Source organism: Mugil cephalus, chromosome 10 (genome assembly GCF_022458985.1).
Source record: "Mugil cephalus isolate CIBA_MC_2020 chromosome 10, CIBA_Mcephalus_1.1, whole genome shotgun sequence".
Classification (NCBI taxonomy): domain Eukaryota; kingdom Metazoa; phylum Chordata; class Actinopteri; order Mugiliformes; family Mugilidae; genus Mugil; species Mugil cephalus.
This window is the reverse complement of record NC_061779.1, coordinates 12,354,353-12,375,759: the sequence shown is the minus strand read 5'-3', so window position 1 is coordinate 12,375,759 and position 21,407 is coordinate 12,354,353. Positions and strand designations below refer to the sequence as shown.

The following is a 21,407-nucleotide window of genomic DNA, read 5'->3' as shown; positions in this document are numbered from 1 at the left end:
TCAGACTAGTTTCTTTTTGTACTGCTGATGTACTGTATGCTATATGCTTTTAAAAGTGGTAAAAGTGAGATCTGCTTGATGTATAATGAGGAAAGCCCATTTTACTTTTTTCAATTTTTTTTACTGATTCCAATTTCTGATGGACAAACTGATTGTCAAACTCAGCTCAATGAGATTGGAAAATGAAAAAATGTGTTTCATAAACAAACTGTGTCAAAATTACCTTTATTCACACAACACTATTTACAGTAAATATAATTTTGAATCCTTCAGTAGACATTAGAAGAAGACAATTATAATTTTTGTGCGTTTATATCCCCCAGGTAGAAAGGAACCTTTAAATTTGTCATCTAGTACAAAGGCTCATTTAACTGGTCACAAGTTATTGTGAACAACATCCAGTGTGAAACACTGAGTGATATATGTAATACCAAAGACGTTGAGCAAATCACCTAAAAAGAAACCAAAATTTAAAACTAATACGTAAACTTGAGAAAAGCTTTTTGTTGTCAATGCTATGATAAAATAAACTTAAACAACTTGTTTGTTGCTACCCTTCTCTAAAGACTCCATAATCACTGTTTACATTTTTAAATTCTGAGCCTGAAAACAGACCGTTAATGACCGTTGTAATTTATTATGTACAGTTATGCTTTTAGCAATGTGTTTTTGCAAAGGATGAATCCAACATGTATCAAATGGAGAAATAAAAATGGGCTATGATATATGAAAACTGTGGATACTTTGACTGTTTTCAATCAAGCGTTTTGTTATCTGGTATTCTCTGAACCAAAGCATCATCACTCCTTTAAGACACGTCTTACTTGGAATGCGTATTGCCAATGAGAATTAAGGCTGATGCTAAGCTTTGGTCCTTCCAACATTAAGTGCAGCACCAAACTCACACAGCATGGGTTAAATTACTAATTTAAAGTTAAATTACATGCAGGGTGATCAGAGCAAACCATGCATCATTGAAAAACCTAATTTTCACAGCCACAAAAATTACTTTTCTGAACAATTAACTGGTGCAATGAGATGTTAGTTAGAAATGCACTAAACGTTTACCCTTGGTTCACAAGGGCCAAAAAACTATTGTACTGTGTGCTTTTAAATTTTCTGCAAATAAAAATAAAATATATGACTGCTTGATTTTCTGCAAAAGACATGATGAGTTGATTTGTTCTATTATGGTATTAGAGTAAATTCAGACAGGCCTTTATTAAATCACCAACGATAACCTTGACCGGGCGTTAGTAATGCCATGTGTTTGTTCTTGAAAGGGATCAGCAGAGGAGCTAATTACATTACAACCCTCTACACCTTGGCTGGAGCACAAGGAAACAGATCAAGAGTTAATGTGGTGACACATCCCTTAATGTATCCATCGTCTACAGCCTTTCTCTTTTTGACCCTCTTTAAGTTTAAAGACTTAACGAGGGTTGTTTTGTCTGCCTTTGGAGGATCACAGAAGGGACACACAAGACGCAATGAGGATTGTCAATGAGCATATGCAGTGACATCTTTGTGTGTTGTGTTGTCTGATCACATGCGCCCGGTGCATCTGCTCAGCGCCGCCGGGGTCGGGACATTTGGCCCTGATCGGTTGTTTCCTCTTCCTCCTGCCTCAGTAAAGCCGCTTCTCGTAACTACAATTTTTAGAAGAAAGAGCATAATGTGCCAAGTGTTTTGGTATTAAAAGGAAAGGGCTTGAATGGAGACGAATGAAAGAAAGGTGGAGATGGAGGTGGGTGGGGTAACTGCATGGATGTACTTACATGGCACAAAAGAATATCTAGTATGATAGCATGGTTAAGAAAAGAGGAAGAGAGAAGACAAATTTGATGCCACTAACTGCCAATGTCATTTGACAGTCACACATTCACAAAGAAAACATGGAAAACAGGTCATGACAGCTTTTACCATACCACCACTGTCAAAAAAAAATACTAATACTAATACTGGAGGAGTAAACACCACCAAAGGTCAGAGGTCAGACTTACGAGTGGAGGCCATGGACTCCCCCCTCCATCTGAGCAGACATCGTTCTCTTCTCAAACTTCAACTCTCCAGAGTACATCATCGACCTGCAACCAACACACACGGTTCACCCTTCAAGTTCATAAGCGCCAAGAAACAGAGAACGGTAAACACGCACGATTCCACACACACCGTAAAATAGACAAACTCTTGGCTCCTATGTCCTGACAGCCGTGTTGGATACCAGCGATGAGGTAAGGAGCGAATTTATGGATGGAACCTTTATCTTGTACCGATCCTGAGACACCTTGAGCCACCTTCACTTTGTCTCCCTCACTGGACAAACACATTCAATTCACACAGAGTAAGAGATAAATGTGTCAACAAAGTAAAATAAAGGACCTCTGTTACTCCATTCCCCTACCTAAAGTAGCGTTTCTGACTATTATTTTTTTCCATGGCATCCAAGGAGCCCATTCCTCTGTACTTTTTCAGACGAACGCCGTCCGAAAAGAAATATTCTCCCGGAGCTTCGGTGGTCGCCGCAAGCAATGAGCCCATCATCACTGAGGAGGAAAATATGATTGGACGAAATAGCGATGATTTCAGAAGACTACAAGTATTACTAATGGCATGAAATTAGCAAAAAAAACAATGGTCATTACATTTACAAAAGTAGTGTCTACTGAATGATTCGTGTAATGAAACGTAAATCACAAAAATTAGAGAGTTCAGGAAATATGAGATTATTGTAATCCTTTACCTGTCGATGCTCCCAGGGCGAGAGCCTTTACTACATGTCCAACAGTTTGGATGCCTCCATCTGCGATTACTGGCACTCCAAAACGCCTGGCATACTCTGCAACCTTGTAAACCGATGTACCTTGAGGTCGTCCGCATGCCATCACTGAGGAACAAGAACGCAAGATGATAGCTAGATAGGTTCTATACATCTTTAAACATAGGCAGTTCATTCGTAGCGTTGAACTCCTTTTTATACCTTCTTGTGTGATACAGATAGAGCCACAGCCCATGCCCACCCTCAGGGCGTCCGCCCCAGCGTCTATGAGGTTTTTAGCCTGAGCAGCAGTCACCACTAGAGAGGGAGACACACAAAATGACTGATAGAGAGAGGCCTTTTTTGTAGATGACAATTGCAGCGGAAGGGTTTGTGAAAAGAAGGCAAGCTCACCATTTCCTCCAATAACCTGGAGTTCAGGATACTTCTGTTTAATGTAGTTTATCATGTTGATTTGATACACAGAGTTTCCTTGAGAAGAGTCCTGCAATTATAGAAACCTACATTCATCGTCATTTTCAAGAAACTGATGATGCATCTGACCCTTTGTACCATAAAGTCAGGATCATATCACTGACTCACCAGAATCGTAATTACGCCACAAGCCGAGCTTACCAGAACTACCACATCCACTCCTGCCTGCACCAGGAGGTCCAGTCTGTACTTGTCATCCTCTCTGGTACCGATGGCAGCTCCGCACAGCAGCTGTTTGCGGGAGTCCTTGGAAGCCAGAGGATAATCTCTGTTCTTCTTCAAGTCAGTCCTAGCAATAATAGCGACCAGCTCATCGCTGTCGTTTACTATAGGGAGCTTGCCTAGAGGAGTAAGATGGCAAAATGAGTGAAGGTAGAGGGAAAGGACATGCAAATGCTGATTACGTCCTTAAAGATTTACCTTTTTTGCTGCGTTGCAGTATATCGTTAGCCTCTTTTAGTGTAACTCCAGCTGGTGCAACAACTAGATCTTCCCGTTTCGTCATTGCCTGGATCAGAAGTTGATCATAGTTGATTGGTGGGGCACACCACTTAATTGCACTTAAGCTCGGTTCTTGTTAAAAACATTCACACAAATCACAAACACTACCTCTTCCAGGGGTCTGTCATGGTCCTTCTCGGACAGAAAATCTATGTCTCTGGAGGTGACTATGCCGACCAACTTGCTGCCCATCTTGCCGGTCTCTGTAACTGGAATCCCAGAAAAACCATGTCGTATCTTGGCCTCAAACACATCCCCGACCGTGTGACGGGGACTCATTACCACAGGGTCTGTGATAAAGCCCTGCTCAAATTTCTGGCAAAAACAAAAACACAAGTGTTGATGGATTAGGAAACTTAAGTCTAGCGTTTGTTTTTGAATTTACGTTATATATTGCTAATGGCTGTCACAGATGATTTTGTCTCACGTCTCTGTTGACCTTTTTTATTTTACCTTGACTTTGCGCACTTCGTTTGCCTGGAACTCAGCAGTGCAGTTATGATGAATTATTCCAATCCCGCCCATCAGCTGAAACCAGCCATCAAAAGCAGGAGAATATTTAAAAAAAAGAAGCGCATATTAAATACTGTATCATTAATGCAATTTCCTGAGTCAGTGGAAGAGGATAATAACTGTACTGAGTGAACAATTAGGAAAGACGTATGAAACACCGCGCAGTGTTTATACTCACTGCCATGGCAATGGCCATGGATGACTCTGTGACTGTATCCATAGGAGATGAAATAAGAGGAGTCTTCAGGGTAATCTTCCTTGTCAGCGCAGAGGTTAGATCCTTAAAAACAGGATGCGTTCGGAAACAGAAATATTACTCCGGGGTTATAAAAACACATCAACTTAAATCATGTGCTTTGACATTAAATGACGCCACATATTTGTGCTTAAACATACATTCGGCATCCTCACAGTGTGATAGTCTGAGCTCACAAGCCTTCTCGAAACCACTGCAGACTGACTTGCTGAATCCACTTGCTCAGTGTTAAATGACGCAGGTGTGTGTATGTGTGTGTGTTTTGAACACCTGCTATCTGGCAATGACCCATGTGACATGGGCGTGAAATTAATTTAATGTCCCAGCAGAGCTTGCAAAGATGAAAACAAAGCGAGGCGAGTAAACAACCCTCTGATCTTGCACACTTAGCCAAAGAACATGACAAAGACTAAGGGATTAAGTGCGAGGCTTCAGCAAAATCCTAATGTTAGCAACATAAAATAAGAGCAAACATGTTGTATAGCTGCTGTTGTCTTTTTATTCATGTGTTTTTATTACTTCATGTTCTTTGACTTACTTTTTATGGTTTATTATATTATTGTATTATATTTTTATATATATCCAAATTAATTTGGATTGGATCTGCAACTGTAGATTTAGTAGGGTTAATGACACTCACCACCTCATCAGAAGTGAAATCAATGAAACCAGGTAGGATCAAGAAGTCACTGGGAGAAAAGAGAAAATACATGTGAAAAGTAGGTAATGACTTTTTTTTTTTTTTTTTTTTACTTTTGAAATCCTAACGTGCATTAAATCATTTAACCAATATTAGTGAGTGGCGACAATGACCATTATAAAGGCATGTTTGTGTTGTGTTTATGAATTGTACAGTGTGTATTCATCCCCGCATCCTCAACAGTTCCTAAAGTTAGCTGTCAGAGAGCAGAGATAATCTGTCCGTATTTCAACCCACTTAAACGTTCTGCGTTTATCCTCCGCACGCTGATAAACCCCACAGACAGCGTCCATTAAGAAAACATCACCGACACGATTAACAGACTGACACCCACACACACACACATACACACATATGTGTGCGCTGCTTTTAATGTCGGTGACACCACTCAGAGTCATCCTTGAAAGTAGTATTACACATAATAATCCTCCGCATAAAACCTGAGCAGATGTGTCATCGCTGATAATAATAAAACATCTAATGGAGAGACATTGCATAACTCTGTGCACGTGTGTCTCTACATGGGATTGTGCAACCATACCGTTTGTTTTCACGTCAGTATGTTAGGAATCCGTTAATAAAGGTTTGTGATCGTTTGCTTACTTGTACGTGAGTCCGTCCCCAATAGAGAAAAGTTGTTGTGCCGTGAGTCCATCCTCAGGAACATAACCTGTGCCTCCGCTGATCAAGTAGTCAGCCATGCTGGAACATAAACAAACACACACACACACACACACACACACACATGCCCATGTCATGCAACAGACAACATGAATGAATGAGCCAGCGGCACTTCTGAATGAAGTGGATAAATTCTGAAGAACGAAAAGACAGCACTTCTGTTTCTTCTCGGTTTCTCTATTCCGTGTGTGAGATAATTTAACACAATGCACAACACTTGATGTAGCAGTAGGCAGTGCGCTTGTAGCAAATTTCAAGAACTGTTTAGTCACTCATTTATTTCTTCATCACCTTATTCCCTGAGTATGTTACTCATCTCTCTCTGGATGAGTGTTCCTCACACACGTGCTCCAGACAGGTCCAATTATAAAGGTTGGTAGAGAAGACAGCAAATAACAAAAGGAATCCGTCCTTGACAATGGAAACTTATTTCTATACGCCTATGACGGCAATACAGGAGGTAAGAGGATTTGGTCGGCTGCCCAGGTAGCCAATAAATGGGCTCTTGAAAGCTCACGGCCAGTGCTACCAGAGAGTGAAAACAACCCCGGCTAAATGTGTAGATACATTGTCTGAAAGTTCAAGGCTTCACGCAGTCAGCTCTACAGACAGGGGGTGACTTTGTGAAGTATGTGCACAACACTGACGGATCAGCGTCGAGAGTAAGACTGACCTCTCTGGTTCGTATCCAGCTTGGATGCGCGTGGCGCTGTACCGCTGGGCTGCGGTCTCGTGTCCGTGTCCATGTGGCGTCGGGAGAGCGAAGGCCCCGTACGGGTGAGGCTGTTCCCCGTCTCTGGTGGCGATGCGTGGCCGCGCTGGTTCCATGTCCCCCACAATCCTTCGGTAGTCGATCTGGTAAGTGTCCCTCTCTCCGTCTCCGAACCGGTCATAACCATGACCCTCCATTTCTAGGAAATCCAGGGCTTCCACCTCCGCGAGGCCGCACCACTTCGCAGGCACGCGCTCCTCGAGGTCGTTTCACTACAAGCAAACAGCAGCCTCAGCAGATCCCAAGAGAGACACACACTCAATTTGTTGTTCAATTATGAGGCCATGTATACGCCTAGCGTTTTGAGTGAGTGCTCACACCTTTTAGACACACCTGACCTGGGAGGAAGACTTGTTTGTTTGTTTGTTTTGCCTAAGCAGCAGTTAAACAGCATGAAAAGGTGAAAATCACTTTTTTTTATTTAATATGTTGCAGCAGCAAAAGATCCTTAAAGAAATGCCGTTTGTTCAAAGGAGAGTCTGTATTCCAGCTTATCAACAGTCATCCTCGGAGGCCACTAAGGCCCCTCAGGCAGGAGTATGAAGTTTTTAGCCAACCTGTTGATGAGGGCAACCATCTTGGCTCACCAAACTGAGAATTCCCCGTGCGTTCCCCAGCTGGAGGCAAGAGCGGCCGCCAGGGAGGAGAGCCGGGTCTTGCTCAAGTGGCGGAGGTTCGTTCCCCTGGAAGCCCCGGACCGCCGCGGCGCTGCTTGGTTATCCCTAAGGCTGGGAGCTTCTCTCCACTCCCGTTCTCCCGGTGCCTGCTGAGCTTAACTCTGTTTCTGACAGTAGCAGACGTCACTCTCCCACAAAGAGGATTGGGAGCATTAATGCAGGATGGGGTGGGGTGGGAGTGTAGGGTGGAGTGAGGCGGTAGGGCTGAGGAAGGGAAGGATGGGTCAAGATGACACTTGAACATACTTTCCCCTTCGAGGATTACCGCGGTGTGAAGGTGTGTGTGTTTTCACAGCGCTCAAGGAGACGGAGCTGTCAGAGAAACAAAGGTCAAACCCCAGAATAATGTTGCACAGCGTGCTTCACTCCTCCGAGAGAGGAGGTATACAGACACGGCCGTGTCAGGACGGGCATGACTTTAATTCATCATACTTATGGTGCAGAATATTTATCGCAACAAAATAGGTGCAGATAGAATCTACGGAGAGAATGAATCAGTTCTTTCTCCGTCTTTCAGAGCATTGTTTGGAGCATTATTCGGTGTGTAGCAACCAGCAGACGTGAACATTAGAGTAATTTTGTTGCCTGGGATGCCCTCGACGCCATCATCTGCAGGTGACTGACTGACTGCTTGTGACAGTTACTGAGGGATTGAACCAGAAAAGCCTCTTACACGGTCTCTCTCCCTCTCTATGTATGTCTCTTTCCCACCCACTGGAGGAAACATGCAAGCCCCCCCTTCATTACATGAGCAGTAAAAAAAAAAAAAAACAACAACTTGCGCACAGCCCCCGTGTGACACACGTTACATTCGGCACTGAGAGGGGAAGAAAAACTGAGGGGACAAAACTTTTTGCTTCGTGAAAATTGTTTATTAATTAAAATGTAACAATTGTAAAAGGCAAAGTGTAAAAAAAAACTCACAAAGATCTGCAATCAAATAGTTTTGGAATTATGCACCACAACATAGTCAGAGGTTTTGAGGTAATCTGAGACACATTAGTTTTAAAAAGCATTATTTCTCCTACGATGAGTGCATAAATAATGCTAGCTTGCTAATACTTATTATTATCATCCTTGTTAGAGGCCAGTCAAAGACGACAGGGCTCTAAATATCAGGTCATTGTTTCTGAACACAACTTTCCAACTACGTCCCGAAATGTATTGCACCGGTGCAGCCACATTCCAGACATGAAACTGGTATACTGCAAAATACCTGATCATCATCGCGTGACCTTCTTGTCTGCGATGGATTACTTGCATAGGTCAAAGTCTTGCACTATCACTTCCATTTTTTTCTATAACAGATGCAAGTGCAAGAGGAGAACACTTCTCAATGGCTCCACGAAGGACACAGCTGCTTTGGGAGTAGCCATCTGAGTGGGAGAAAAAAGTAAATTAAAAACTTAAATAACAAGATTAAATTCTGTTTGACTGCGTTAAAAAGAAGGCATCGTACCAAGACTACACCAGATCAGGGTGATGTTTTTTAAGCACGTCGTAGAAGGCTGCTTTGACCCTTATCCCTCCTGAGCGGAACGTCCTTTGGTAGAGCACCCTCATTTTCCCCTGGCTCGTGGGTTCAGCCGAAATCGTTGAGTAGGTTTCACCGTGGACCATGTCTCCAAGCTCCTCTACTATTGCCAGTACCTCGGAGACACCCTGTGTTAACTTTGCCCTGTTCGTGTCGATGAACTTTGCTGTTTGTAAACAGAGAAGAATAAAAGCACGTAGGTATAGAAGCTTGTGACGGGTGAATTCAGTGCATTAAGATATATAAATAATACACACCTTTATCTGAATCGGTCAGATTTTCGGCAGAGTCACTGTCAAGTTTCTTCTGGAAACAATGTAGTATTGTATACAGCATTATATAATATTATACTGTTATCTATGAACTAATGAGAGTACAGTGTTACAGTTTATGTCAGTAACACTAGGCGAATGAGATCACTTAATTTATTAATATGGCAAAGGACAAAGTGCGCAAGGAATACCTGAATCATAAATCCATCCACGCTGTCGTATGACTTTGGCTGTTCTGCAAAAGAAAGAGAACTATCTGCACAAGGTTTAATTGTGGAATCAGATTAGTATAAGAATAAATGCACCTAACCTATGACCAGGATTGAACAATCTACCTTGGGTCTGAGGAGTGACGCTGAATGATGGGCTTTTGTTGGAATTATGAGCGGTGGTTGGTGAGCCCTGAAAAAGAGAATGGGAAAAAAGTATCTGTGAGAAAAGGAAGGAAGTTATACGTTATAAATAATAGTAAGAAATAAATGGTAAATCCTCTGGAATAAAACTTTGAGTGGTACCAGTCCTGTCAAGACTCGGTGGACTGCGTCGGCAATTCCCTTCTTGTGCATTGAGAGCACACTCTCAGTAACCTCTAGGCACTCTGGAACAGACCATGCAACATTTTAGAGGGTACAGAAAGCGCCTTATGTGAAGTAAGAGTCTGCTGAAGAACTTCCGAGCCGTGTTTTGGTAGCAAATTATCTTAAACAGCGTGAATGTGAATTCGTACCTTTAAATTCAGGCCTGTTGGACGGTTCGGCGTCCCAGCACCTCTTCATGAGGTCGACCAGCTCTTTCAACCCCTCTGCCTTTTGTAGATCAATTTCCTTACAGTCAGGCCTGTCCCCTAGAGGGATCCTCAGGTGCACACGAGCATATTCAGCGTCTGAAATACAAAGTGCAGTACAATGAAGACATGCAGCAACATGTAGGTATATCTATCGATCTATTTATGAAAAGGGCTTATAGTTTTATACTTAGTTCTTAGTGTGGTATGTAAGGCAAAACATTACGAGAGAAAGAAGACGTAATTTAACTATAAATAAAAGGCTACAAGAGATAAAAACAAAGACATATGAAAATGAAATGACAGCAAAGGTACCTGGATATGGCTCTTTACCGGTGAGAATGGACCAAAGAAGGATACCATAGCTGATCAAGATAGTAAGAAGTAAAATTAATTATTGTTAATATTATTATTATTATTATTATTTTAGATGTCATTCAGCACCTCTTAGTATTTGGTATACTTTTAATGTTTACCTGTATCTGTCGAAAGCCCGAACAGGTTTGTACGTTAATGGAAAAGCCTCGGGAGGCATGTACTTATACGAGCCTCCAAGCACTCCAGTCGTTTCTTCATTCTTCAAAGCACTTGTGGAAACCCTGGCCAGACCAAAGTCTGCCAGCTATAAAAAAAAAAAGAAAGAAAAGAAAAGAGAGACAATCAATAAATCACAATTCATTTTACATTTAATATGAAGTACTAGCACTTTACCTTGGCATGGAGATCATCATCCAGCAGCACATTGCTTGGCTTTAGGTCCTGGTGCAAAAGGTTCTTTGAATGGAGAAAGTTCATTCCAAGAGCTACTTCATGGGCCAAACGGAAGGCCAGTGGCCAAGGAGGGGGGCCAGATAACTCGTTCCGCAGACTCAAAATAGATCCCCTTCCCATGAACTCCATTACTATTCCCTTCGACATTTTGGGTGGGTTTCCCTGATAAATTCCAAGAATCCTGAGCACAAACGGACAAGAAGCTGTGTCCATGTGGTCAGCCTCGTCATGCAGCGCTTTCTCATCGTTTACAATGGGACTGGAATGAGATAACTGACTGCTGAAAGAAGAACAGAAAAATAACAATATTTAAAAAAACGCACTCAAGGAGACAAAGGTGTCAGTGAAACAAAGCTCAAAATAAATCAGAGGAGTTTCCAAAAGAATTTACCTAGCAGCCTCACGAATAACCTTAATGGCTACATCGAAGTCCCAGTCCTTGTGTCTCGCCTTGTAGACCACACCAAATCCCCCAGAGCCAATGTGCTCCAAGTTCTCCAAGCTTTCATGACGAACGGATTTATTGCTCAACAGCGCCATCTCCTGCTGAACTCTGGGGGAAAACCTGAAATCTCCGCCAAATCTGTTCAAATGATACAAGGTCGAGAGACGAAATAAAAAAAAAAAAAGGGCGGGCGGAGGGGGTTGCAAATACAATTCTTAAGTTACTGCTACATCGCATACAGCTGCTCACCCTGCAAACTTGCTTTTACGCACCAGCAAGTTTAACATACACAGACACTGGCACGTGTTTCACAGCAATATTATTGACTATTCTCATTCTGTTTCCAAAAACAAAAATAAAACAAAAAAATGGTTCCTACTCACCGTATATTCCGCCAACTTTATTCACATAAGAATTCGAAGAAGACAAAGCTGTGGCACCGGTTGAACGAGGTATTTCCTCTTACTTTTTCCACTGAGATGGGTGGAGCTAAAAACAGAAGTGAAACCGAAAGCCAGTATAGAGGGTCAACCTTCCTAGGGGCACAATAAAAATAGTTATTTGGTTACGAAATAATAACATTTCTCTACCTCCTAAACTTGTAGCAAGCGTGTCCTTTGACTGGAAGTTGGGATATGTTTCCGCAAGCAGGAAAACACAACACAAACAAGAAAGACAGAAACAAAATTAAAATCATGGAAACATTTATTTTCTGTAAGTGCTTGTCCTCTGAAAGAACAGTAAGAACCAACATCTCAAACTAAGTTAATAGTAAAAAAAAAAAGAAGGAAAGAAAGAAAAATCAAGTTTTAAAATTTAAAAAATTAACTTTTCTTAAACATTTAAGAGTTTTAGTGCGTTTATTTTTAATGTTAATTATTAATCAATCAATCAAATTCTATTTTTATTGCAGCTATCGAAGTGCTTTACATTTTCATGTGTACATATTAAAAGTGAAACAGTAAAAAAAGGTCATGGAAAGTAATTATAAATACATACAGACACCCACAAGTATTCACACTGGATGGGTTTAATACGTGATCTTAATATTTAAAGCTGAGCAGTCAGTTGCTCAATTTCTGACTCACGACTCTTCATCTCTGCATCACATGCTATTTTAATGCACATAAAAAACAAATGCTTTGTGAAATGATAACTATTTCCAATGCAAATCATTCAGGCTAAAGAAAAATAACAAAGAAACAACACAAAAAAAAAACAAAAAAACAAAAAACAAAATAATACTGTGGATTTAAATCTTATGCTCACTCTCACTCATCATATAAACAGCTTTCATCAAACCAGCTGAGGAGTATCTTCTCACATCCCATGCTGCCTTGCTGTTTCAGCCGGCATCGATAGGCGCGGTCTGCTCCTGCTCTCTGCATTTCCATTCCCCTCTCCCCTCCCTCTTCTCCACCTTCATTTACACTCACCACGGTGTGGACCTCTCTCACCAGTGGCTGCTCTCCATGCGGCATCACTCTCCTCCTTGCTGCCGTTTTCTTTATCCTCTATCCCGCTGAAACTGTCTGTCACAGACTTCCTTTTTTCTTTTTCTTTTTTTTTTTGCTTCTCTCTTTGACCTTGTCTCATGTTGATGATCCATGAAGCTGGGGATTAATGTAAAGGGGAGCTCTCTGCGCTGGATCTCTGAGTGGAGAGCGCTGAGGTGAGCGTCCATCCTTCCACTATAGTGGAACAGTGCCTCAGACTGTGGGGCATCCCTGATGCGGGTTGCATCCTCTGGAGTAGCCACAAGACAGCCTCGGGAGAGAGCAGAGAGACTGAAGACCCACGTGCATGCCTGGATGTGCTTTGTGTTGTCAAGATACAGTAGTAGACTGGAAAAGAGAGGCAGGAGGCACCGACAGAGGGAGGGGGGCGTTTAGCAAAAGGCAACCGAGTCACAAGGGCTTGGGGGTGGTGGGCGTGGGGTCTGCAGGGAGTGTTTTAAAAGTGAGAGGGGGAGTGAGGGGGGGTTACTCTGCTCTCAGATCAAAGAACTAGAAGAAGAAGGATTGCTTTTTGCCCAGACTGAAGAGTCGCAGAGAGACCGGCGAGTTACAAGCTCCCCAGAGACTGTGGAATTACAATTAAAGAGCAGAGACTGTCTGCAGCACTGATTGAGACACAGACGGGGGCGATTATAAGGACAGAGTGGGAAGACCTGTCAGAGGTCTTCAGGTGTTCACCGGGACAAAGACGAGCTCGCTCCCTTGGTGAAGACTCAAGAAAAGAGGAAAGGAGAGGACGACGAAGAGGGTCCGTACAGGAAACTGACAACACTGCCTTTTCACCGAGAATCTATAGGAGGCTCCCATAATGGCGGTACAACTCATCCCAGAGTCGGCCGTATGTTTGCTCATGGTGAGTCCCAGAAGGGTATAGGATTCCTGGCACTGTCTAGGTTTTGTCTTTGTTTCTCTGCAGCGCTTTTCTCTCATTACTCTCTCCTCACGGCTAATGCCCGTGCAGCCACTTAAGCAGGGGGTGAGCTGTCAGCTCATTAAAAGTGATGTTGCTTGTTTGCTCCTCCCCTTTACTACAACCAGCAAGCCTGTATAATATCTGATAACTTCACAGAAACGGTTGCAACCTATTACTGAACTGATGTGCATAAGGAAACTCCAGCTTTCATCCGTTCACATGTTACTGCAGCGGTCAAATTTGTTGGAGAAAGTCCCCCCCTCTCCCCCTGGACTATTTCAGACATAAGGGTGCGGTGCTGCTTATAGTGTCTCTGCATGGTGGACACACATGTCACATGTATGTTATGATAGTGGCTTGTGTGCAAAGTGACCTGCAGTGCGGGCAAATAAGTTGCCTAAGGGACGTGATTTCTGTGCTGTGCAAGGTCAGCAGGGGATAATTTGACACATGCAAGTCTGAATCACAAAAAATTACGCACGATAAATTTTTTTGCTGCAACCCATGACACGGGATCTTAGGACACATGACATCTTGTTATCGTTGAATTCAGTCCCTTATTGACATGAAACAGATTGGCTTAGCGTGTCATGGCTCAGATCTGGCCATAGAGAGTGATGAAATAGAAACACACAACGCTCCACTGTCCTCTCTGTCCAGCTAAGCGGTGAAACAATGGCAGAGTCGCTTTGCTGCATGTGGAGAATGCGGATAAGGCACAAACCCACCTCACGATAACCTTCAGTGAACTGAATGTAAACCCTACACACAGGGTGACGGTATAAAAGAGCGTGTTCTGCTCATTTCCATTCTATAGTGTTGGCATTCTGCAGTCCCAGGGGGGGTCATGCATCGCCGCACTACCTGCTATCTCCACCTGTCACGGCTGTCTGTTACTATGGCGATGGGCCATGCAGTCCACTTAGGGGGAAGGCAGCAGTAAAGGGAGCAGGGCAAGGAGAAAAACGCAAAAGATGATGGACAGGGCAAATGGAGCAAAAAAAAAAAAGTGTAAAGGTTGAGGTCAGAGACAGAAAAGGAAGGAAATGGAGAAAGTGACGGAGAAAGTGACACACTGCAACAGATATTACCAGCTTTAAGATTATTCCCTCTAAAATAGAATAGATATTTTGGCACATGAATGGGCTCAGCCTCATATTTAAACTCCTGTTCCATGTGCTAGCATTAGCATTAGCGTACCTCAGTTTCACAGCTGCTATTCTGTTTATGATTCACGCTCCACATCCACAATTATCTCACCATTCAGAGCCGCTACAAGCCACTTGCTATTTTGACATTTTCGGGAAATGTGCGTTTTCCCCCTACGAAAGCTACAAAGTGCCATGTTTTACATCCGCCCTCTTGTGAAATTTCCTTAAAAATTCATGCCGGACAAGACTGGCCTGGGACTGCTAATTTCAGAGCTCAGTGATTTGCCCACAAAATCCATGGTATTTGCATTCACGCTGACATGTTAGCTTGAACCCTTCTTAATTATTAATGGGGGTTTAGCTGTGTGTGTGTGTGTGTGTGAGCCAAGATTAATATTGATCATGCTTCCTGCCTCTGCTTGTATTAATATTTCAGGTGAATAAGTGATTATCTCCTCGAGTAATTACAGACACTCCTTACAATAATTAGCAATTAGCATAGATAGATAGATAGATAGATAGATAGAAAGAAAGAAAGAAAGAAAGAAAGAAAGAAAGAAAGAAAGAAAGAAAGAAAGAAAGAAAGAAAGAAAGAAAACATGGTCTCATGGCATGTCTTTGAGACCAGGCCAAGAGTTGGTAACCATATGGCCAGTATCCTAATATCATAAATTAAATATGAATTCTTGCAGTAAGGGATGAATGAGATTCCAAGTATTTTGATGTGGTATTTTGGCCAACAGTCTCCATCCATAAATAGACCGAGCATCCGTCTGATGAGCTTGAGCTTTAGAGGAGGACGAAGAGATCAATAACAAGTCTGACTCCAGCTAAGACACTGAGCAGACATGCCGCCATCTGATCCACGCACAGATCCCAAACTAGATGCTATCATTTCACCTGCCTTTTCCTGCTCAGATCTCAGTAACAGAGATATGACACGTCTCCGGGCTTTAACCTTCACCTAAATCCGAAGAGGCGAGCGCCGCACCAGCCCATCTCCTGTTTTCATTCCAGACTTGTGTGATTAGACTTTTATTTTTGCAGTTCCAACTAATGCGTATACTCATGATTGCAGGCTTTTCTTCTTTTAATCAGAATTGGAGCAGCACTATTCTTTGCCCCCACGTTCTTCATCACTGAGCTGATTAGCTCTCATCCTGACGGCTCAGAGGAGCGCGCCTCTTAGCTAGCACTAAGATGGAGAAGTACAAAATTAAATGCCAAACAAAGCTAAATTAAACGCGGTGAGGGGGTTTAGGAGCTGCTTTAAATCCGTGCTTTTAATGAGCATAGGAGGTAAATAACAGCAATGATTAAATCCCGTGGCATCTCGCAGGCTCCACTTTTGGTGCTAATCCAGGATCAATCAAAAAATCAGCACATGCTCATAAAGTGTCACATGGAATTTTAATTAAAGAAGGCTGGGAGGCTGGGAAAAACGGGAACGCAGTTTGTCTCAGCGTTCTGCTAGGCCTCATCTGATAATTCTGCAGATCTCTTTACGGAGCGGTCGTCTTTTCCTACATGGCAGCTGATCAATATGCATTTTGCTATCTGTTACACTGGGCCTCGCAAGCCCAGCAGATAGAAACCAGGCTAAATTGGTATCTTGACACACAGAGAAGCTAAGTGGATTATCTTCATAATGCTGGAGGGTTTTGCTCCACATACAGCGATGGAAACGGCAGCTCACAGCTTCACTGTTCTTCACCGACGGAGTGAAGAGCGGATCGCGGGTCTTCTGTCTGTTTCTTCGCATGAGCAGACGCACTTTGTGAGGTCACGAGTCCTGTGAAGTCATGTTCATGACCTCATGATGGTGTTATCAGAATTCCTCTTTCCCTTGAGCGTGTACCTGCGCAGAAAGCGGGGCATGTCCGCCCAAGCGCAGACCTCATGTTGCCCTTCATGTTGGCGTCCATGCCTCTTCATTACTGTCCCTCATTCAATTATCCTGTCACTGAGGATGGAGACCAGATGACTCAGTGTGATCAAGCCAAAGGATTCATTCAGCACTAATCGAATCACTGCTCTATGATGTGATGCACTGAGCACGTGTGTGCGTATACACGCGGAACAGCGGCGTGCATTCACTTGTTGTTTCAGTCCATAAAATATATTGTAAAGTCCGGACAATGAAACGCGTCTTTTTATGATTTCCTACAACAAGATTGTATTTGCTGTGTTTGGATTTGATGCACACAGCGACGGGACAGCTAGTGTGCAAATGGAGGAGAGCTGTTGTGGGGGAGGGTTAGCAGAATGACATCATACTGAGATAATTGATTACTGCCCTGTAACAATGGCAGAGGGGGAGAGGCAGATAGCATTTGTGTGTGCGCGTGTCTTCACGTTGATGTGGGAAGAGTGTTGTGTACTTTTAGTTATTGGTGAAGTGCGTGCCATCAGCACGGTATTTTTTCAATCTAAAAAATAAACACGCACCTTCATATTGCTGCCGGGTCTGAAAGTAATCTCAAGGTTCTTCTGCTGAACAAATTAATATCCTGCATAGATTTCTACCTCTTATGGGTGATTAGCATGAATGAGAACTCCAGGCACAGATGGCATTTTATTACTGCAATCCTTTTTTTTTTTTTCATTGATGCCTCACTTCCTCTAGGCTTTATGTTTTGCTCTTCCTGCTGCACACTTTACCTCACTTCTTTTTTTGCTCCTTTGTAACAGTGCTGGCTTCCGTTTAACGATATAAATAATCATTTCACAGTTTATCATTTCACTAAAGCTGCAGTCCGTCTGCAGTACGGTCATGCCTGAGTGATGTTAGGACTGCCGCTACTGCTGATGTCAGCTTACCGAAGCTGTGGAGTTGCTGCAATGGGAAAGAAACACTTTTATATCACATCAGGCAGAGAGCCTTTTACAACCATCATCATGGCATTTGTGTTCCTTTTGCTGCTGTTGTGTGTGTTACACAATATCTGAAGATGAAAACTGCAGAATTTGCCTTGAACTGTGACCCATCTATATTTCTGTTAAGAAAACAATAATGCGAAGCAACAGCAAGTCAAGTCATTGTTTTCCAGATGTGAAAATTGAATACGCTTATCTTCCTCTCATTCATAAAATTCATTCTCTGTCTCCCACTGCCCAAACACATTTCATGACACAGCCTCAAAGTTCATCCTTCATGAAGTGAATCTAAGTTCAGTTGGGGTTCTCTGCTCACAGGACGAAGTCTGTGTTAGTCGCTCTGTTTTTCAAGGGAAATTCTTAAATTCAGCATCAAATGCTCCACATTCACACTTCACAAGTTGTGGCTAACATGGCTAGACCACCTGAAAAATGTCTTCTCCTCTGACTCCTGACAAAAGTGTTTGTTGCTGCAATACTGTTAGCCCGTTTTTAAGCTACGAAGAGGTATGCGCGTAAAGTGCTTGGAGCTCAGGTGGCGAAAGTGGTGTGCTGCTTAACTCGAAATTGTGAACTGTTGGTTGTGACATTTGAAGTTGTGTAAGATACCACAAGAGGACCACAAGAGGTGAGGAAACTGTCGCCAGGCAACTGTTTGCAACTAAAAGCCACAAGTACATCAGTTAGCACCCTTATACCTAGGTAAGCTAATGTAGGAAACAGAAAGGCTTAGTAAAACGGTGAGGTCTTTAGGAACATCAGTATTCTGCTACAGGGCTACAAAGGAACTTCTATACAACGGAACTACAGTATATCAACTTAGCATTTTTAAAAACGTCAGCAAACACTTCCAGTCATATAACTATCTTATGGACGTTTCTCCTGAACACAGAAAACACAACTCCATTTGAAGGCAGCATTAGCCGCTAACATTAGCTTGTAGTAAACATAGTCTGCAATGGGATGCTAGACAGGTAGGAGATGTTCTTTCAATAGTCAAAAAAGCTGCTGAAACGATGAGATTTTTTCACATTATAAGCGACCAAATCACAAATGATTAAGTGTGGACACCTGAGTCAGAGTCACCCTCTGACACTCTCATTTTGTTAACATTAAAAGAAAATGTGTGTTAGCTTAGATAAATCACAAATACATTTTTTTCTTATATTTTTAGGACAGAACCACTGACTGCATAGAAATAAAACAGAACGTGTAATTTTGGAGAGAGAGAGGCCGGCTCTCTTTTGATCTGCTCTGTGTCTTCGGGCGTAAGTTTGTAGCTTCATATTGCCCATTCCTATTAGAAATGACTTGTAGCCAGTTGCTTTTTTCAGCGGTAGTCTTAACACACCATACGACGAAGCTAAAAGCGATGAATTAAACCAACATTGCAAACAGCTTCCACTACACACAGTCAATGAATTTATTGTTACTAGAAAAGCATCGATTTAGGCAGGTTTATGTTGTTAATTACTTGTTATTTCTTCAAGGCTGAATGTTTAAACGCCTTCGCTGAGTCCACAAAGCCGTGGACATACTCAGCTAAGGTTTGATATTGATCGGTGCTTTGATTTTCTGCTGTACGGCTTTGAAATTTGTCCATGATCACACTATTGATTGATCTGGTCTAACATCACATGGAGCATCACTAAGAAATTCCACCTCAGGGTTTTTGGATTTGGATGTAATCTTTGTGAAATCAAATAATTATAGATTTATTATTATTAATATTTTGTTTAAAGGTGAGAATTGATGAAGACAGAATATATTGCAGAGAAAAGGAGAAATTATTCAAATCATGAATAAATGTATAAGGGTCGCTGTGAGTGTTTGTGTGAGAGACTAAAGCATGCCATTAAATCTTCTTCGCTGTGTGGGCTGCAGCCTGTTTAAGGACTATTGATGAGCCGCAGAGGTGAAGACGCCTCGGTTATAATTGACTTCGCTAGAGTGTGTATTGGCTTAGCCGTGGTCATTTGTGTGTAGCCAGCAGACGGCCCCAGGTGTTAAGTGTTTGCAGTGGGGTGTTTGTGCGCGCTGCATCCCCTCCTGCATGTTAATGCATACCGCAGCCTCTCGGTGACAGCGGTCCCTCTGGGTCTGATGGCCAAACGACTGTGAGCCAGGTTATCCGCTGAGCTCAGATTGTGTGCGTGATGCGAGGAAGGGGTTAATGAAGCTGCCATTAACGAGCACCCTGGCAGATGCTTGTCACAGTCTGCTTGTGCCTCCATGCGCTTTGTCTCTCTGCCGTTTACCCTGGTGTTTAGAAAAAAAAAATTCTTCTCTGACTACCTCAGCAGGTGAATTGCAATGGAACTGCTCAGAAGAGACAAAAGCATGCAAATCATCCTTGTAGTGTGTGCATAAATGGGGGGCTGAGATGCGTATTTGCATTCACTGCGAAACACTGACCACTTCATTGATCGCAGCGCAGCATAAGAAAGAACTGCAATTTCATTCCCGCCCACACAGACACACAAACCCGCGCATTTCCCTCACCCCCACACATGACCCAATATATGATGCAGCCAGTCGATCAATGCCGTCAGAACAAACAACATGTCTGAGTTGAAATTCTTACGCCAGCTTCAAGAGAGCCTCATTTTTCAGCTGGCTTGCCGGATATTGCCCTCAGCGAAGCCCACATATGACATTTATCTGATGGCTGTCCCCTTTAGAAGGTCAAGCTACTGTAGAAATAAACCTTTCAGGGTAGATAAATGAGGGGTTTCTGGAGTGTTGGAGCATCAAAACAGCTCATGCTCAGGGTTTTCCACCTCAGTCAATCACGACAGGAGCTAAACTAAGCCACTGGGTAGGTGCAGTGCTGTTTGACCTACAGAGAAGGGTGTGCACTCTCTGAAGAGGTAAAGCGGGTCGGATTCATATTTTGGATTCTGTGCGTATCTGCCGCATGCCCCCTCTAATGTAGCGAATACATAAATAATTTTCTGGGGCAGTGGCGGTGTCACATTTTCAAGGTGCAACCTGTCATGTGTGCCAGGGTGCAGGTTTAGGGGCGGGGCAGCAGGGTGGCACGAGAGGCGGGGAGAAGAAGGGGCACCAGGCGGCCTGATTGGCTCGCCATCTGTCTCTGGGACCGAGCAGATGTCTGTGTAAAAAGACCAATCTCCATTCGATTCCCGTGAATGTGACTGCATGCGGGTGTGGACGCTTCTGCGCGTCTGCTTTGCAGAAAGTGTGCAGCTGACATTTCACACTCTGGTTGACACATGTCCCAGTGGGGCTGATTGTCTTCCATATGGAGTGAGTTAACAGAGAACATGTCCTTGTCATAATGAAGGGCTGTCTTGTTAGCAGCACTTAGAAGACAAGCATGGAGAGGAAACGTGACAGGTGAATCACTCTGTATATGCTCATTATTTAAAGTTTTACCGAATACATTTGTCTTAAACTAAAATTAAGGCTGGGAATTAGATAAAATGTGGAGAGAATTAGTTTGTTTTAATCCTTCACTCTTCATCCTCTCTTGCCCCAGGATTTAACTATTCATCAGGATTAACTGAGAGCCACTACAAACTGCTAGTTAATTTGTTTCTGAAACACAAACTAATTTGCATCACACACACAAATCTATGAGGGGAATATTTGTGAAACTAAAAGAATAGATTTTTTTTAATCCTTTTATGAAAATGGACAAAATGATGAATTTACAGTATTTGTGCACAAGAATAATTTGATATCTTTTGTGTCCTCGGCTGGTTACTTACAGGAGGTGATGTGAAATTTCCTACGTCATACAGTACATTCTTTGTTTGCCTGTTCA

General features: G+C 42.7%; 3 protein-coding genes across 9 annotated transcripts in view; 1 reads left to right on the top strand and 2 right to left on the bottom strand.

The window, feature by feature from the left end:
• Positions 1 to 209: 209 nt before the first annotated feature.
• impdh1a (IMP (inosine 5'-monophosphate) dehydrogenase 1a) lies at positions 210 to 7,465 on the bottom strand. Of its 3 annotated transcripts, XM_047597133.1 has the most exons (17): positions 6,997 to 7,463; positions 6,578 to 6,888; positions 5,827 to 5,925; positions 5,164 to 5,212; positions 4,446 to 4,547; positions 4,208 to 4,282; positions 3,863 to 4,069; positions 3,674 to 3,761; positions 3,395 to 3,594; positions 3,173 to 3,263; positions 2,981 to 3,076; positions 2,744 to 2,887; positions 2,405 to 2,546; positions 2,173 to 2,316; positions 2,004 to 2,087; positions 1,779 to 1,795; positions 210 to 1,649 (listed from the first exon to the last, which is right to left on the bottom strand). In XM_047597133.1, exons 2-17 carry the CDS (start codon positions 6,811 to 6,813, stop codon positions 1,546 to 1,548), a joined length of 1,878 nt encoding a protein of 625 aa, XP_047453089.1. In that variant the 5' UTR covers positions 6,814 to 6,888; positions 6,997 to 7,463; the 3' UTR covers positions 210 to 1,545. The 3 variants fall into 3 exon arrangements, with proteins under 3 accessions (XP_047453089.1, XP_047453091.1, XP_047453090.1); XM_047597135.1 differs by lacking the exon at positions 1,779 to 1,795 and having other exon boundaries at positions 6,997 to 7,464; XM_047597134.1 differs by lacking the exon at positions 1,779 to 1,795 and having other exon boundaries at positions 2,744 to 3,076; positions 6,997 to 7,465.
• Positions 7,466 to 8,203: 738 nt separating this feature from the next.
• On the bottom strand, positions 8,204 to 11,697 carry LOC125014937 (receptor-interacting serine/threonine-protein kinase 3-like). Of its 5 annotated transcripts, none has more exons than XM_047596492.1 (12): positions 11,543 to 11,697; positions 11,106 to 11,297; positions 10,655 to 10,994; positions 10,420 to 10,565; positions 10,259 to 10,308; positions 9,887 to 10,042; positions 9,675 to 9,757; positions 9,495 to 9,561; positions 9,351 to 9,415; positions 9,145 to 9,190; positions 8,813 to 9,053; positions 8,204 to 8,729 (listed from the first exon to the last, which is right to left on the bottom strand). In XM_047596492.1, the coding sequence occupies exons 2-11, from the start codon at positions 11,252 to 11,254 to the stop codon at positions 8,818 to 8,820; spliced, it is 1,338 nt and encodes a 445-aa protein (XP_047452448.1). In that variant the 5' UTR covers positions 11,255 to 11,297; positions 11,543 to 11,697; the 3' UTR covers positions 8,204 to 8,729; positions 8,813 to 8,817. The 5 variants fall into 5 exon arrangements, with proteins under 5 accessions (XP_047452448.1, XP_047452449.1, XP_047452450.1 ...); XM_047596493.1 differs by having other exon boundaries at positions 9,145 to 9,193; positions 9,351 to 9,394; XM_047596494.1 differs by having other exon boundaries at positions 9,351 to 9,394.
• Positions 11,698 to 13,156: 1,459 nt separating this feature from the next.
• Positions 13,157 to 21,407, top strand: part of frmd4a (FERM domain containing 4A) — a 91,621-nt gene continuing 83,370 nt past the window's right edge. Inside the window, exon 1 of the mRNA XM_047595418.1 lies at positions 13,157 to 13,529. Coding sequence (XP_047451374.1) covers positions 13,485 to 13,529 — 45 coding nt within the window. The 5' untranslated portion in view covers positions 13,157 to 13,484. The remainder of the gene's footprint in view (positions 13,530 to 21,407) is intronic.

Coding starts and splice junctions, on each gene's coding strand:
- impdh1a (XM_047597133.1), bottom strand. CDS start 6,813: ATGGAGGGTCATGGTTATGACCGGTTCGGAGACGGAGAGAGGGACACT. Junction 5,926..6,577: donor GCTGGATACGAACCAGAGAG/GTCAGTCTTACT, acceptor TTTATGTTCCAG/CATGGCTGACTACTTGATCA. Junction 3,595..3,673: donor ACTGCAACGCAGCAAAAAAG/GTAAATCTTTAA, acceptor TTACTCCTCTAG/GCAAGCTCCCTATAGTAAAC.
- LOC125014937 (XM_047596490.1), bottom strand. CDS start 11,254: ATGGCGCTGTTGAGCAATAAATCCGTTCGTCATGAAAGCTTGGAGAAC. Junction 9,194..9,350: donor TGGATGGATTTATGATTCAG/GTATTCCTTGCG, acceptor CATTGTTTCCAG/AAGAAACTTGACAGTGACTC. Junction 9,054..9,144: donor TCTGACCGATTCAGATAAAG/GTGTGTATTATT, acceptor GTTTACAAACAG/CAAAGTTCATCGACACGAAC.